Raw genomic sequence first — 16,962 nt, 5'->3', positions numbered from 1 at the left:
GGAGGGCACAGATCACAGGGGGTATATATAGGAAGGGGCACAGATCACATGTGGAAACATAGTTGGGGCACAGAGATCATGGGGGGCACATAGCTGCATAGCTGAGGGGCACATAGCTGAGGGGCACAGATTACAAGTAGAAAAGCACACAGCTGCCAGCACAGAGATCCCCGGGGAGGCACAGAGCTGCGGGCACGCACAGAGCGCTGTGGTATCTCTGGCAGCATCTCCTCTTCCGAGACATGTTGACAGGAGAGCATTGGGCGCTAATCCCGCCCACCCAGATGCTAACCCCGCCCTCCCAGTCAACATCATCATTCATGTGCAGGGCAGGCAGCAATTTGTAATGAACGCTGCGTGCTGTGCACTTGGGGGTTAAAGGGCCGGCAGCTGACAGGATACAGCTGCCGCCTGAGCATTGGGGACTCCAGGGACCTGCCCGTGGGCCCCATGAAAAGCCACTGCGGGCCACATGCGGCCCGCGGGCCGGAGGTTCCCCACCCCTGATCTAAGCACTAACAGGCAGGTAGTTGCAACTTGCCTGCCTGTTGTGACCGGCGCTGTTCTTTCCCAGCACAGAGCGGTCATAGACCTCTCCTGCCAGGGATTCCGCTGCCTCTGCTGAAGTGGCGGGACATCTGAGGTCATTCTGATTGACAGCTGTCTCCCCCAGTTAGATAGCTGTCAATCAGAATGATCTCGGAAGTGCCGCACCGTCTACAGAGGAGAGCAGAAAAGAAGCTTCCGCTCTGTAGATGTGACGTCTGCAGAGGCTTCTGAATCCAGAGCAGAAGCGGTCTGTGACCGCTCTGTGCCGGAGAAGAACGGCGCCATGCACAACAGGCAGGTAAGCTACAATTACCTGCTTGTTAATGCTTAGACACATTTTTTTTGTAAAGTCCTGGATATCCCCTTTAAATCACTACACGCTCTGCGTGCAGCTTTTTCATAGGCATTTCCATCGTCATTTCAATACACAGAAAAAGACATGCAGTGGAAACCAGACGTTTACATACACTATATAAAAAGACACACAAGCATGTTTTTCTCAATGTCTGACATGAAATCACAATAAACCTTACTTGTTTTATGCCAATAGGATTACCATAGTTAGTAATATTTGCCAAATGCCAGAATAATAACAGAGAATGTTTTAAGGCATTTTCATTACTTACTGCAAAGTCAAATGTTTGCATGCATTTCATTAGTATTTGGTACCATTGCCTTTAAACTGAACGACTTGAGTCAAACGTTTGGGATATACTTCCACAAGCTTCTCACAATAGTTGGTCGGAATTTGGGCCCATTCCTCCTGGCAAACCTGGTGTAACTGATCCAGGTTTGTAGGTTGCCTTGGTCACACCGGCCTTTTCAGCTTTGCCCATAAATTTTCCATAGGATTGAGATCAGGGCTTTGTGATGGCAGTGGCGTAGCAACTGTTTGTGGCGCCCAGGGCGGTCGAAAAATTTGCCGCCCCTTTGGTCGTTGATAATCCGGAAGCATCCGAAGAGCCCACACTACACTCAAAGATCTAATTTTTAGTCTGCTACTAACTCTGCTGTTAATATTTCTACATTTCTAGACTTTCATCTTCTTGCAGTTCTCTCTCTCTCTCTCTCTCTCTATATATATATATATATATATATATATATATATATATATACACTCACTGGCCACTTTATTAGGTACACCTGTCCAACTGTGTGTTAAGACTTAATTTCTAATCAGCCAATCACATGGCGGCAACTCAGTGCATTTAGGCATGTAGACATGGTCAAGACAATCTCCTGCAGTTCAAACCGAGCATCAGTATGGGGAAGAAAGGTGATTTGAGTGCCTTTGAACGTGGCAAGATTGTTGGTGCCAGAAGGGCTGGTCTGAGTATTTCAGAAACTGCTGATCTACTGGGATTTTCACGCACAACCATCTCTAGGGTTTACAGAGAATGGTCCGAAAAAGAAAAAAAATCCAGTGAGCGGCAGTTCTGTGCCCGGAAATGCCTTGTTGAGGTCAGAGGAGAATGGGCATACTGGTTCGAGCTGATAGAAAGGCAACAGTGACTCAAATTGCCACCCGTTACAACCAAGGTAGGCAGAAGAGCATCTCTGAACGCACAGTGCGTCGAACTTTGAGGCAGATGGGCTACAGCAGCAGAAGACCACACTGGGTACCACTCCTCTCAGCTAAGAACAGGCATCTGATGGCTACTTTCAGCAGGATAATGCGCCATGTCATAAAGCTCGAATCATCTCAGATTGGTTTCTTGAACATGACAATGAGTTCACTGTACTCAAATGGCCTCCTCAGTCACCAGATCTCAATCCAATAGAACATCTTTGGGATGTGGTGGAACGGGAGATTCGCATCAGGGATGTGCAGCCGACAAATCTGCGCCAACTGTGTGATGCCATCATGTCAATATGGTCCAAAATCTCTGAGGAATGCTTCCAGCACCTTGTTGAATCTCTGCCACGAAGAATTGAGGTCCAACCCGTTACTAGCATGGTGTACCTAATAAAGTGGCCAGTGAGTGTATATGTATGTATTAGCTTGATGATGCTGGATGAAGACCTAATGCTGGGAGTTGTGGCTCCACAAGAGCTCGCATAACATGCTGGGAGTTGTGGCTCCACAAGAGCTCGCAGGACATGCTGGGAGTTGTGGCCCCACAAGAGCTCGCAGGACATGCTGGGAGTTGTGGCTCCACAAGAGCTCGCAGGACATGCTGGGAGTTGTGACCACACAAGAGCTCGCAGCACATGCTGGGAGTTGTGGCCCCACAAGAGCTCGCAGGACATGCTGGGAGTTGTGGCCCCACAAGAGCTCGCAGGACATGCTAGGAGTTGTGACCCCACAAGAGCTCGCAGGACATGCTAGGAGTTGTGGACCCACAAGAGCTCGCAGGACATGCTAGGAGTTGTGGCCCCACAAGAGCTCGCAGGACATGCTGGGAGTTGTGGCCCCACAAGAGCTCTCAGGACATGCTAGGAGTTGTGGCCCCACAAGAGCTCGCAGCACATGCTGGGAGTTGCGACCACACAAGAGCTCGCAGCACATGCTGGGAGTTATGGCCCCACAAGAGCTCGCAGGACATTCTAGGAGTTGTGGCCCCACAAGAACTTGCAGGACATGCTAGGAGTTGTGGCCCCACAAGAGCTCGCAGGACATGCTGGGAGTTGTGGCCCCACAAGAGCTCGCAGGACATGCTGGGAGTTGCGACCACACAAGAGCTCGCAGCACATGCTGGGAGTTATGGCCCCACAAGAGCTCGCAGGACATTCTAGGAGTTGTGGCCCCACAAGAACTTGCAGGACATGCTAGGAGTTGTGGCCCCACAAGAGCTCGCAGGACATGCTGGGAGTTGTGGCCCCACAAGAGCTCGCAGGACATGCTGGGAGTTGTGGCCCCACAAGAGCTTGCAGGACATGCTAGGAGTTGTGGCCCCACAAGAGCTCGCAGGACATGCTGGGAGTTGTGGCCCCACAAGAGCTTGCAGGACATGCTGGGAGTTGTGGCCCCACAAGAGCTCGCAGGACATGCTGGGAGTTGTGGCCCCACAAGAGCTCGCAGGACATGCTGGGAGTTGTGGCCCCACAAGAGCTTGCAGGACATGCTGGGAGTTGTGGCCCCACAAGAGCTCGCAGGACATGCTGGGAGTTGTGGCTCCACAAGAGCTCGTAGCACATGCTGGGAGTTGTGGCCCCACAAGAGCTCGCAGGACATGCTAGGAGTTGTGGCCCCACAAGAGCTCGCAGCACATGCTGGGAGTTGTGGCTCCACAAGAGCTTGCAGGACTTGTTGGGAGTTGTGGCTCCACAAGAGCTCGCAGGACATGTTGGGAGTTGTGGCTCCACAAGAGCTCGCAGCACATGCTGGGAGTTGTGGCTCCACAAGAGCTCGCAGCACATGCTGGGAGTTGTGGCTCCACAAGAGCTCGCAGCACATGCTGGGAGTTGTGGCTCCACAAGAGCTCGCAGCACATGCTGGGAGTTGTGGCTCCACAAGAGCTCGCAGCACATGCTGGGAGTTGTGGCTCCACAAGAGCTCGCAGCACATGCTGGGAGTTGTGGCTCCACAAGAGCTCGCAGCACATGCTCGGAGTTGTGGCTCCACAAGAGCTCGCAGGACATGCTGGGAGTTGTGGCTCCACAAGAGCTCGCAGCACATGCTGGGAGTTGCAGTTGTTCCAGTATTAGAAGCTCTACCACAAATTGACGCCTTTCGTCAATTCCTCTTTATGGTCTGTATGACGACACTTTGTGGTCCGGTCTCCAGTAAACACACGTAAATAAATGGGGACACGGTCTGTACAGGAGACACCATGGCTGCGTTAGGGGGGAGCGCCTTAACGGGAGATGTGGGGAAGCGTCCGTGCCGGGGAAATGGGGGGGGCAGCATACAGGCCGAGGAAATGGGGGTCAGCGTATGAGCCGAGGAAATGGGGGCAGCATACGGGCCGAGGAAATTAGGGGGCAGCGTCCGTGCTGGGGAAGTGGGAGGCAGCATCTGTGCTGGGGAAGTGGGAGGCAGGTGCATACAGAGGGGTGATCTCAGACGATTAACCCTCCGCTTGCTATCTCCTCTCACTACAATCTCATCTCAAAGTTCACTTCTCCGCCGTTCGCTGACTGCAGGAACATAACAGCCGTCCTGCAGGACTGCACCCGACACCTTTCTCCCCCGGCCGCAAACAGACACATATTCAGGGGGTAATGGGGCAGGGACAGTGTGCGGCTTCCATCAAACAGCCCCTCATATTTCAGCTTCCTTTAAGTATCAGCCCAGACAGGTAGTCCGTACCATATACAGAAGGACTACAAGGACCAGCAGGCCTCCTGGAGGAAGGGACACAGCCTGTAATATCATCTGGGACTTCAAGTCCCAGCATACACAGTAGTATGACTATCAGCAGGCAACATACTAGTACTGAAGCACTATAAGTCCCAGCATACAGTTTCTGCTGAACCAGCGGGCAGGGACTGTTGGTTTTCTCACTCTAATGTTCTGCAGGAATAAAAACAAGTGTCGCTAAAATAGCTGCGACTTTTCTCTCACACGACACCAGGCACCGACACTCACCCCCCAGCTGCTGCCATGATGCCGTCCAGACTTTGCCTGTCACGTGACCTGATGGTGTCACAAGACCACATCAGCTGAGCGCTCACACAGAGGGGGCGGAGCCGTGAGGGCCAAGCCTCACTTCTGCTGTCTCCTAGCAACTGTCCCTGAACACTGCTGGTCATGGAAATGGTGCACAGTCAGTGGAGGGGCTGAGGAGAGGAGGAGGAATTGCTGCTGCCGCGCCGCCCCCACACACGTGCCGCCTGGGGCGGAGCGCCCCCCCACGTTACACCACTGTGAGATGGACACTCCAAAACATTGACTTTGCTATCCTTAAGACACTTTGTTACCATTTTGGCAGTATGCTTCGGGTCATTGTCCATTTAGAAGACTCATTTCCGCCCAACTTCCTGGCGGATGTCTTGAGATGTTGCTTCAGTATTGGCACATAATCTTCTTTTCTCATGATGCCATCTATTTTGTGAAGTGCACCAGTCTCTCCTGCAGCAAAGCAACCCCACAATATGATGCTGCCATCCCCGTGTTTCACAGTTGGGATGGTGTTCTGAGGCTTCCAATCTTCTCCCTTTTTCCTGCCAATTTAACCCTGGTCATTATGCCCAAAATGTTCAATTTTATTTTCATCAGACCTCAGGACATGTCTCCAAAAATTAAGGTCTCTGTTCCTATGTGCATTTGCAAACATTAATCTGTTTTTTATACATTTCTTTTGGAGTAATGGCTTCTTTCTGGCAGAGTGGTCTTTCAGCCCATGTTGCTACAGTACTCATTTCACTGTGGATATTGACACAATCTTACCAGCTTCCGCCATCATCTTCACAAGGTCTTTTGCTTTTGTCCTTGGGGTGATATGCATATGTCAGAGCACATCCCGTTCATCTCTGGGACACAGAACCTGCCTCCTTCCTGAGCAGTATGATCGCTGGACACTCCCATCTTATTTGTACTTGCATATAATCAGAAGATTTCAAACAAATGACATCATCATATGGGCAATCCAGAATTGTTTAAAGGTTTAGTAATGTTAGTGTATGTAAACTTTTGACTTTTCATTAAGTACTAAAAATGCCTTAAATTTTAAACATTCTCTCTCTCATTGTTCTGGCATTTGGCAAATATTAATAATTATGGTAATCCTAATTGACCTAAAACCGGAAAGGTTTATTCTGATTTCATGTCAGATATTGAGAAAAACATGCATATGTGTCTTTTTATATAGTGTATATAAACTTCTGATTTCAACTGTAAAATGTAGAACGTTGTTTGATCCAAAAACTCTGTGCTAAAAAACATTTGTGGAAAAAAAATGTAACATGAAATTCATGGTATTTTATAGAAGCTCCCCAAAATATGGCTAGAAAAAAAACCTAACATATAGAAAAAGAGGAAAAACCAGCTCACCTGTAGTGGCATGTAGTGTGCAGAAGCACGGAACCTGTGTAGTCTCACATGCAAACAATGGAGAGAAGAAAAGAAAATTTGCTCCAGCTTCTGATAAAAGTCCAAAATGTATTCAATTGTATTAAAAATGGTCATGGCAGAAGACTGTTCACAACAATCGTAAATCCTTTAAGTTATAACCCACAGACTAACCAACAAATTATATTTAAATCATAGGAATGGTTTGTCAGAAGCTGAGTTAAAGGACATCCTCTCCATTGATAATGATGTCCTCTCAGACATTTATCAGTACTGGGCACCTCCAAGTGAAGATGTAATCCGAATTCCTTTCCTGTCCTGGACCCATCTGCGCTATGATCTAGAGGGGTATTTGGTGGAGAGGCAAGCAGACGAGAGCACAGTTTTAGGTCTTTACCACAGGTATGAAGCTTAATGGCAGCCACATAATGTTATAGTAGTATACAGTAGTAATAATAATATTTTGTAGCATATAATGCAATATCTTGTTAATGATGACCACCTTTTTCTCATATTATATCAGCTATCATAGGCTAGCCAAATGTGTTTTTCTATTGTTAATCTCTTGAAAATGTTTGTGAAACTGTTTTCTCGAAAAATATGAGCACACCGGAAAGTATACATTATACAGTGAAACACAATAAGATAACATCAAATAAAGTACATGGACAATACAATCAGTTGGTTCACATTCCAGGTGATCTGTAGCTGAACGCCTTGATTGTTTCTGAGAAAACTCAGACAATAGCCACAGGTGCTAACCTATAGAATGCCATTTTATAATAAATGAGCCCTTCTCTTTCCATGTTTAGGCAGTTCATTGAAGTGGCGCACAACATTTACCTGAACGGGTCAGAGAAGACAAAAAGACATCGAATTCTAGCCGACTACTTTATGGGGATTTGGAGTCTGGGCACTAAACGTCTCATCCACCTCCCATTTATTAAGAAAAATCTAAGCGCTGACAGAAAGGTATTTGTTACTTTTCCTCATGACTGTGACACCTATGTTGGTGCAAGGTCCTCCCTTTTTCTGCTTCTACTGCTGAGCAGTGCCCTGTTTTGATTGCGGGACAACAACACTAGTTCTGTGTTCTCTGGGACTTGAAGGCTGGGAGCTCTGGAATTAACTTCTGTTAGTGTTTGCTCCCTGCTGTTTAGCTTGGGTTGGCCTGCAAGATATTCAAGTTTCCTAAATTCTACTATGCACTGCCAGTTATAGTTTGACTAGCTATGGTGAACTCTTGTGTTTCCAGTGGACATTCCTGATTCTGAACTTGACTCATTTACAGACCATTCTCCTGCCTGACGATTATGTCCCCTTACCTTTTGGGCTTGCCTGGCAATTCTTCCTGCAGCCTGCAACATCGGCCTGTGGTTACTTTAAAGAGTTTGCCCAGGGTCCCTGTGTAAATTCCAATTCTAGAATAGAGGTTAGAGTGTGAGAGCCAGCGCTCTCCTAATAGTCAGAGTAGCCAGTGAAAAGCCTGTTTGTGGTTGCCCTTTTTAGAGCTGCTAGCAACCACTAACAGTGCCCCTTTAACTTTCATATGTTGGTCTGTTGTTGACTGCCATTTTAAACCCATATCTTGTTTTGAAACTTTTTTTAGGTTGCCTCACAGCCATTGTGGTTTTCAGAAGACTTGCCAAATCTCAGAAAAATGAGTGAGCTGCCTTACCATCTTCTTCATGCAGGCTGCACCAATGAACTAGAGCAGGAAATCTTAGGTTTGTGTGATATGTATTATACTGTAGGTGTAAAATTGTGCTAAGTGTATAACACTTATAATGTTATAATGACCATACTCAAGGTGCGTGGTTGGGAAACACTGTCCTAATCTACAGAAAACAATTTATTAATTTCCTACGCAGACTTTTCTTTTTTAAATGAAATGATTAATGTAAAAATAAAAATTCTATTCCCAGGCAATATGAACTGGATATCTAGCAAAATTGTTTCATGTGGAATCAATGGTATGATCAAAGACTTTGATATGTGCATGGAAAGAGTGCAAAATGAACAGGTCAAGCTTGTCCGTGATGCTCTTCGGCTCTTCCAACCTACCATGAATTTTATTGAGGGACGCATTGGTGGGTATCTGTGACTTGTGGCTCTAATCATTCTTGGTTCTTTAGAACAATGGATGTGTCTGACATAGAAAGCTTAGATGCCGATTACCATAATCTGTGAACAGAAATGCAAAATATATTGGCTGAGCCCTAATATATAATGAATAATGAATGACAATCATCAATATTGGAGCTAGACGGCCCTGGACATCTGCGGGAGAGTGGCCCGGGGGGCATCTGTCCCCCAGCCCAGTCCACCCTGGAGCTAGTCTGTTCACTTATGTAAGCAAAAAGATTCTAACATGAAACACTAATTCCAAATTTGTAACATATTCCCCCAAATATTACATGTTATTTATTGTCTACACTTCTCGTGTAGCATATGGACTATATGTAGCTCCCACTTGCAGTAGACTCGGTGCAACTGCAATGTCTGTGCCTCCTATATAGCTACACCCCATTTAAAATCCGTGGAATAATTACTTGGGCTTTGAGATGGGAGGCAGAAGTTTACAGATTGATGGCAAAACAGTAGCTAATATTTTGATTTCAAAACCACTGGGTATATTGAGCAGTTGACCTCATACAATGAATTACATGCTCTAATAAAAGAAATGTTTTTGTCATGTTATAACAGATCCTTGCATCATTTATGTGGAATTATTGGCAAGACTGCATTTCTTTAAATCATCCTATCCATCGTTGATTGGCAATCTGTGCCAGCAATGCTTTGCCTGGTTTGATCAGTACTCAAATCCTACTTTTATTCCTATATGTGGATTTTTCCAGCCACCTGGAGGTCCCCTGCAAACCACCCTTACAGGATTTAAAAAAGGTATGTGAATTGTGACCAGAAAAATCTTTAAAAATTAAGTTACTAAGGGTTTGTCTTATAACATTGTTTATTGCTTATTAAAGAAGACCTGTCACTGTAATTTCCCATAGAGAAGACCACACACACTTCACTAAAAAGACAAGACTTATATTTAGGGAAGAGGGATAATATCTCAGGAATGGACAGTTGGAGGAGCAAACATTCCCAAATTTAGGGAAAGAGTGGTATTTACACCAAGTAAAAAAATTTATAGTAAGCGACAGATCATCTTTAACTTTAAGGTAGTAGGCCACCTTATTTCTATTAAAGCTTAGTTGAATCAGGTTGTCAACTGACAAAGTCAAAATGATTAGCTTGATCCAATGAAAAGGGTAGGATGGTGGTCAGAAGGCTTGCGAGTGTGATGCAAGAGACTCGGACGAGTCTCTCACATCAATACCCGGCACTGTCACTGGCATTCAGGACCAGAGTGTGCGGTTGCATGGATTTCTATGCAGCCGCACACTCCGTTCCCGAGTGCTGGTGGCAGTGCCGGGTATTTATGCGAGAGACTCGTACGAGCTTCTCGTATTACACTCGCAAGTGTGACCCCGGCCGAAGAAGTATTCTTGAGCTACTTTGTGAAAAGGATGCACAGATATGTGAAATCTCATACAATTCCAGGTGGTTGGTTCTCAGACAACACTTTTTATTATTGTTTTGTGGCATAATCTGGGTAAAAGTCTTATTTTTAAAGTTATTTTTACTTTAGATAACTTTTTTTTGTAACTATGCTCAGCGGTATGTTGCCTCTAAGCTGTGTATTCTAAGAACGACAGAGATCAATGGCCCGATTCATCATTTTGGGGTTTTTTTAAGTCACCTTTTCTTTTTTGTCTTGTGGTAATATTTGCTGTTTTAAGTGCCAAATTCTTCGAAATGGCGCACATGGTTCATGAACTGTGTACAAGATAAAAAAATGTTCTTCATTTTCGTCTTTACCTTTTTTTGCGCCTTTTACAGCAAAAAGTTGCACGATTCATTAAAATGTCATACGTAACCTTAACTTTTGTAAAAACATTTCTCTGGAGTGTACTTAAAGCAAAAAAAATGAATTGTTCGCAAATATCCAGTTTACAAAAACAAGACCCTCATTAGCCAGCAGAGGGAAAAAAAAGATGACTACAATACTGTAGACTTCAAAATAGGCACAACTTAAAAAAAGGATTTGTCACAAAACAGAAACAACCTTAAATCAAGAAAAATTTTATTTAAAAAATAGGCATAAATACAATAATGAAGTAGGCTCAAAACATTAAGATCAGCGGAGTTGTTATTGGTTTGTTGATCCTAATGAATATGTTGTTTTAACAATTTTCTTTCTAGAAGGAACACTGGGTATAACATACCTTTTACTTTTTTTTAGGTATCACAGTAATAGAAGTATATCCTGAAAAGGATCTTCTTCTAGTCGGATCTGATGATGGGACCATGATAGTTTGGAATATCAATCACATTGAGGTCATCCACACACTCACTGGCCACTCAGGTAGCTGCATAAACACATTTAAAGCAAACCTGTCCACTAGATTTTTACCCTTAGGCAGGGGTCACACTTGCGAGAGTGATGCAAGAAACTTGCACGAGTCTCTGGCATCAATACTCGGCACTGCTGCCTGGCCTTAGAGCTCGCTCATATGAGCCAATAACACAGCAGAGCGCTATCTAATGTTTTATTGGATAGACTCAGATCACTCTTATACTATAGGGCAATGCAGAGCTGCAATTATTTTCCATAGACTGAATCAGTGTGGAAAAAATTGAATCAGTGCAGCCCCATTACCGCTGACTCAGACAATGGAGAAGATGGAGAAATTAAGTTTTCGGTCTCCTCCGCACCTGTGATACGATTCTAACATGTAAGAGAATCAGATCACACTAAAGGCCCCTTTACATTTAGCGATCCTGACAACGATACGACCTGGTCAGGATCGCTGGTGCATTGCTAAATAGTCGCTAGTGAGCTGCCAAACAGGCAGATCTCACAGCGATGCAGCAGCGATACAGCGGTCGTTACTTACCTTTCAGACGTGGCGATCCTGACTTCCTCCAGTCCGCGTCCACGCGTCGCTCGTCGGCGCCAGCAGGAAGCCCAGCAGGAAGCGCCCGATGAGAAATGGAGCTGCACGTTCTCGCGCAATCAACGACAGACAGCGGGGGAGCCGGTCGGAGGTAAGTATCACACATAGCGATATCGCTGCTGCGTCAACAAATCGGTGATGCTTTAGCAATATTGCTCGCGATATCACTATGCGTAAAACCCCCTTAAGATGACATTCGGATCAAACTCTGATCAGAGTTTGAGCAGAGTGCCATTAGCATAATTGGCTTGATTGTCTTGCAGAGATATACGGTTGCGTGACCCCGGCCTAGATTGGGTATGATTACAGCTGAGACATAGTAGATTGCTTCTGAGTGTGGGTATGAGTACAGCAGAAGTAGTAGACTGATTCTGAGTCTTCTCCTCCAGTAGGCATACACACTAAAAATGATTCACTGTAGCGCGCACATTTGCTTTGCCGTCAACATTATGGCCTTTGGCACCGATAGTGCATACATTCAAATCCTGTTTTGTATTGGGGAGTTCGGATGTATGCCCCGATGGGACCACCGAGTGTGTACTAGATGCAGTGTGAGAGCACCCTAATGTAAATTTATGTGAATCTATATATAGGTGCTGATGTTCTGTGCTTGGTACTATTTTGTACACTGACCATCGTGTCTGTAATTTTCTATTTGTTTGACTTGTGCATTCATACAAATGTACCTATTTTTGATACTAAACATATGTACTGTGTCCTTGCTAAAACTCTCTGTTTTGTAGTCAACGTGTTTTTATTGTCACTTTGTTTACTATATATGCAATTTCAATAAAGTATACATTTTAACTATAAAAATTCCTTTTATCCTTTTTTGGAGAAATGAGAAAATATCAGCTTATCTGTCTGTTTTATAATACATCCGCCTGAAACCTAGTAAATAATCATGGCATATCTATCTTCTCTTACAGCTGGAATACGATGTGTAAAGGTTTTCGGTTTAGGGACTAAAGCTGTTTCTGGCTCTTTGGATCATACATTGCTTTTATGGAATCTAATAACTGGTAAAAAGTATTTGTGCATTCAAGAAGATCACACAAACTATGAAAATGCTTATCTACATGTGGATGAGAAGATTAGGATTATATACTCAGCTACTGGATCTAAGGTGAAATAATTGTCCCCAAGCCAGGCAAATGAGATAAAAAGCAAAGAAAGTAATTTTATAATCAGAAGAGTCATGAAACTAGTGCCAAAATGGATTTCTCTGTCTGGGGTAACAAACATAATGAAATAGTATTGGTTGCACTGTGCACATGTTGGTGACCGGTGATATGGCAATGATGATTATCGATGTTTTGTCTGTTTTTTATATTTTTTGTACAAATATGTGAATAATAATTTAAAAAAAGGAAAATCTACCGCTACCTTTCTTGGCTTCTGACAGATGTCCTGAAGGGGTTAAAAAATTTCCTTCTCTCTATATTGACATGCCGCTAGTGAACACGCAGCATAGAAATAAGGACCTATACGCCGACACACTGTGCGCTAACACACTGCCGGCGTGATGTGGTTTAGGGGCGCAGGCGTGCTCCTTCTTTAGTCTGTTTTCTGCTGCCCAAGGACGTCTTGGGACTTCTAGTGCCCGGTGGGCTACACATGACAGCCTCAGGAAACCCCTTGTGACGGATCGCACAGGGGAAGGTGTTGTCGACTTCGCTCACCTCGGGGGGCAGGGGAGAGAAGGACCCAGCAGGGATCAGCCCTCTGGTGCTACCACTTGCCCCAGGTCTGTCAGGGAACTGCACCGAGGGCAAATAGTCACCTGAAAGGCTTCCCTTATAGGTACGAGTTATTGAGGCACTCCCAGTGAGGGGGGATATATATCACCTGTCCAGGCTGGGGATATATATATAAACCTCCCGGCCGTCACTGCCAGAGTTCCTCACTAAAACAGTATGGTCTGCTGCCACCGGTTCCTCATTTGAAATAAGTCCCATCCGTCAGCAGGCTTATATCAGGTCAGAAACCAACCCGGGTAGCATATAATAACCAAAAGAGCATGCAGACGTGGGGATTCATGTATCGAGATAAAAGAGCAGCCTAAAATTTATTTTATATTTAATCATCAAAAGGCTCACTAGAAATAAACAGGCATATATTTACAGAACAATATACAGGTATACAGTCAAGAGTGTAGTACAAGGATAGGATACAGATAGGTTGTAATTACCGTGTTATGTAGCATGCGACCACAGGGAGGCACTGATGGATCACAGGTCCAAATCTTAGTTAGTTGGTTTTCCTGGCCACATCAGCTAATGGATTCTCCCGCCAGTAGAAAACTAAGCTCAAAATGAGGAGCTGCCACTTATCTCCTAGGCTGCTCCCTCCCACACTCTGCACCGACCCCTGGATGAAACGCACATTGGGGTGAGGGATGTGGCATTAGGCTCCACACATGTAAGTTCTTTTGATTATATTATTCATTATGGTTGCTTGTCCATAGCATTTGGGGATGACATTTTCTTTGCTCCATTTCATTTTGCTGTGCATTGGTTGGGCTTTTTGTAATATAATGGAAGCTGATGTGTAATTAACCCTTAGCTATGAGAATTTAAAGGGCAAGCACCAGATGCTTTTTGAATTTTGATTGATGTGTTTAAAGTAGCCTTTAGCCTCCCACTATGGAGGTTACTTTAGCTTGTCATTAATTTTTGTTAATTTTTTGTTATGTAAAGAATTTTTTCATGTGGAGTAATAAAATTATTTTAATATTTTTATATTGTGCTTTTTTTCTGTTCATTGGTTACCATTCATGGAACAGATGGGTTTGATATTATTGTGTGTGGCACATTGATTTTTTTTGGATCTTTTCATTGGTTATAATTCCCATATCTGAGAGTATGATTTTCCAGGCAGAGCCACGGATGACCCATAACTTTCCGCTCGTAGCTCCAAAAGGGTCGGCTGCACCGCCACTGGGTTCCACTGGATTTTGTCTGTGCAGGGAGACCAAATATGCCTACCGTATGTAATTCCTGGTAGCTATGTTTCATCACTCCATAACAGAGGTCTACAGGTGGCTGCCAGGCACAGGCATGTGGGGGAAGGAATGCCGGTTCCGAGAATGTGCTCAGCTAGGCTCAGAGATATTGCATTCTGTTATTATAGATCATTTTCCAGATTCAAAACCTCAGAGCCTTGCTGTGACCTGTGGTGCTTGAGTTAGAAAAAAGAATCCAGTTTGGCTGAAGATGAACAAGAGCTCAAACCCTTGTGCTAATTGCTAGTCACAGAGCTCCAGAGGGCTTGTTCCTGGAGTTTAATTAAAGAAAAACATTGATCCTGGGGAATGAATGCCAAGGTAGAAGGGGTGAGTGGTATGAAGCAAGTATTTTTGGGCCAAACTGTATCTTGATGGGGAATTCCTTCAGAAATCAAAATGATATCATTTAGATATCATTTTCCCATATCTCACACCCCTGTACTACATTGTTGATTGAATGACCAAACTTCAGCTTGACGTTTTCTGTACAGTGTCGAAAGCACACATATATACCAGGGGTATCTTCAACCTCCGTGAGGTGGGGGGCATCTGAGCTTATGAAAGAGGCTGATCTTGTTTCTATAAACCTATGTAAATTACCTGTCAGCCATACAGTACAGGATCTTATTAATTCTTCTTGTAGGTCCATGGATGGAACATTGAATCTGGGGAGCTTGTATTATCCTTTACACCTGGTGTTCCTGGGTTTCCATTGCAAGCTGCAGTGTTCACCCCCCAAAAGATCCTGATGACAGTAACTGAGGGAGGAACTTTACATCTCTGGGACCATGCAACAGGAGAATTAAAAGGTTCACGACAGTTACCTGGAATTGATGAGGAAACAGCATACCCAGTCTGTAACTGTATTATTCCAAAATATGGAAAGATGGTGGTCGGATTCAAAGATGGCTCCTTAGCACTGGTAATAAATGATAAATGCTTAAGATGGTAAACACAATTATTTGGATGTCATGCATCTTTCTGGATTTTCTGCATTATTTAGGCATCCTGCAATTTGATGTGCAGTGTGCACCCATAGCGTAAAGCACATGATGGCACTAGGCCATGCCTAATTTTAAGACTTTCCGGTAACTGTACTTTTGTTAGAGTCCGTGTTCACTATCTTTCACAGCCAGAAGTGGTGATATCTGTGCTTCATCATTGGTTGAAATCCATGTAAAAAAATTGATCTTTGAATAACATTAACCCCTTAGTGACGGAGCCAAATTTTATAAATCTGACCAGTGTCACTTTTTGTGGTAATAACTCTGGAATATTTTGACAAATTGCAGTGATTTTGAGAATGTTTTTTCGTGACACATTATACTTTATGATAATTATAAATTTAGGTCGATGTGTTTTGTGTTTATGTATAAAAATATCAGAAATTTGACAAAAAAATTTAAAAAAATAGCACTTTTCAAACTTTGAATGATAATCCATTTAATCCAAATGGTCATACCATAGCAAAACAATAATAAATAATATTTCCCACATGTCGGCTTTACACCAGCACCATTTGTAAATTGCTATTTTATTTTTTTAGCATTTTAGGAGATTTAAAAATATAGCAGCAATTTTTTTTACTTTTTCAAAGAAATTTCCAAAATTATTTTTTTAGGGACCTATCCAGGTTTGAAGTGACTTTAGGTTGTCCTATGTATTGGAAAACCCCCAAAAGTGATACTATTTTAAAAACTGCACCCCCTGACATACTGAAAACTGCTGTCAGGTAGTTTATTAACCCTTCAGGTGCTTTTCAGGAATTAACACAAAGTGGCATGATAGGAATGAAATAGTTGATTTTTACCATCTAAACGTCACTAAATTTTGAACAGGCCGCTATAGACGGAAGACTCTAAAGCCGCTATTTGCTCATGAATTGCCATGTCAAGCATCAGGACCACACAATCATGATCTCAGGGTGCCAATGAGGATAAAGAGGGAGAAGCCACACTGTTTTAAACATTTATATGATATAGTCAGTATTGAAATCAGAATCTAAGGGGTTAAGCAGATATGGACGGTGACAACACTGATCGTTTGTGATACAGCAAATTGTCAGCTATAGTGTACAGCCGACAGCTGCTTGATGGTCACCTGTATGGGGATGATATTCCCTTATATCTCAGGTCAGTTAAAAGATGTATTGACGGTCATTAAGGGAACAGGCACAAAATAAATCAATTGTGTTACTAAATCAAAGATCGGTGCAGCTAGGGATAGGCATATGATAAAGTCTGTCAAAAATGTCTAGCGGGCTGAGCCTCACTTAAAACTGGTGTTTGCCATACAGTATGAGAAACTTTGTGCTAGAGAGATTAGTTTTGTTGTGGCTTACCTGGTAGGGCGGATTCGCTAAGCCATAGATGCGGGTGAGCAGCTTGCACCAGAGGTGTTGATGCAATGGAGTTGGATAGGCCAGACAG

General features: G+C 43.9%; 1 protein-coding gene across 1 annotated transcript in view; it reads left to right on the top strand.

Moving 5' to 3' along the window:
* NWD1 (NACHT and WD repeat domain containing 1) overlaps positions 1–16,962 on the top strand; it is a 121,634-nt gene that overhangs the window by 65,542 nt on the left and 39,130 nt on the right. Inside the window, exons 8-15 of the mRNA XM_073559843.1 lie at positions 6,701–6,904; positions 7,315–7,474; positions 8,112–8,229; positions 8,428–8,592; positions 9,209–9,406; positions 10,812–10,934; positions 12,456–12,652; positions 15,177–15,455. Coding sequence (XP_073415944.1) covers positions 6,701–6,904; positions 7,315–7,474; positions 8,112–8,229; positions 8,428–8,592; positions 9,209–9,406; positions 10,812–10,934; positions 12,456–12,652; positions 15,177–15,455 — 1,444 coding nt within the window. The remainder of the gene's footprint in view (positions 1–6,700; positions 6,905–7,314; positions 7,475–8,111; positions 8,230–8,427; positions 8,593–9,208; positions 9,407–10,811; positions 10,935–12,455; positions 12,653–15,176; positions 15,456–16,962) is intronic.

The sequence above is a fragment of the Dendrobates tinctorius genome, unplaced genomic scaffold (genome assembly GCF_039654945.1).
Source record: "Dendrobates tinctorius isolate UK_male_01 unplaced genomic scaffold, ASM3965494v1 ptg000276l, whole genome shotgun sequence".
NCBI classification, from domain to species: Eukaryota; Metazoa; Chordata; class Amphibia; order Anura; family Dendrobatidae; genus Dendrobates; species Dendrobates tinctorius.
This window is presented reverse-complemented; position numbering and strand designations above follow the sequence as displayed.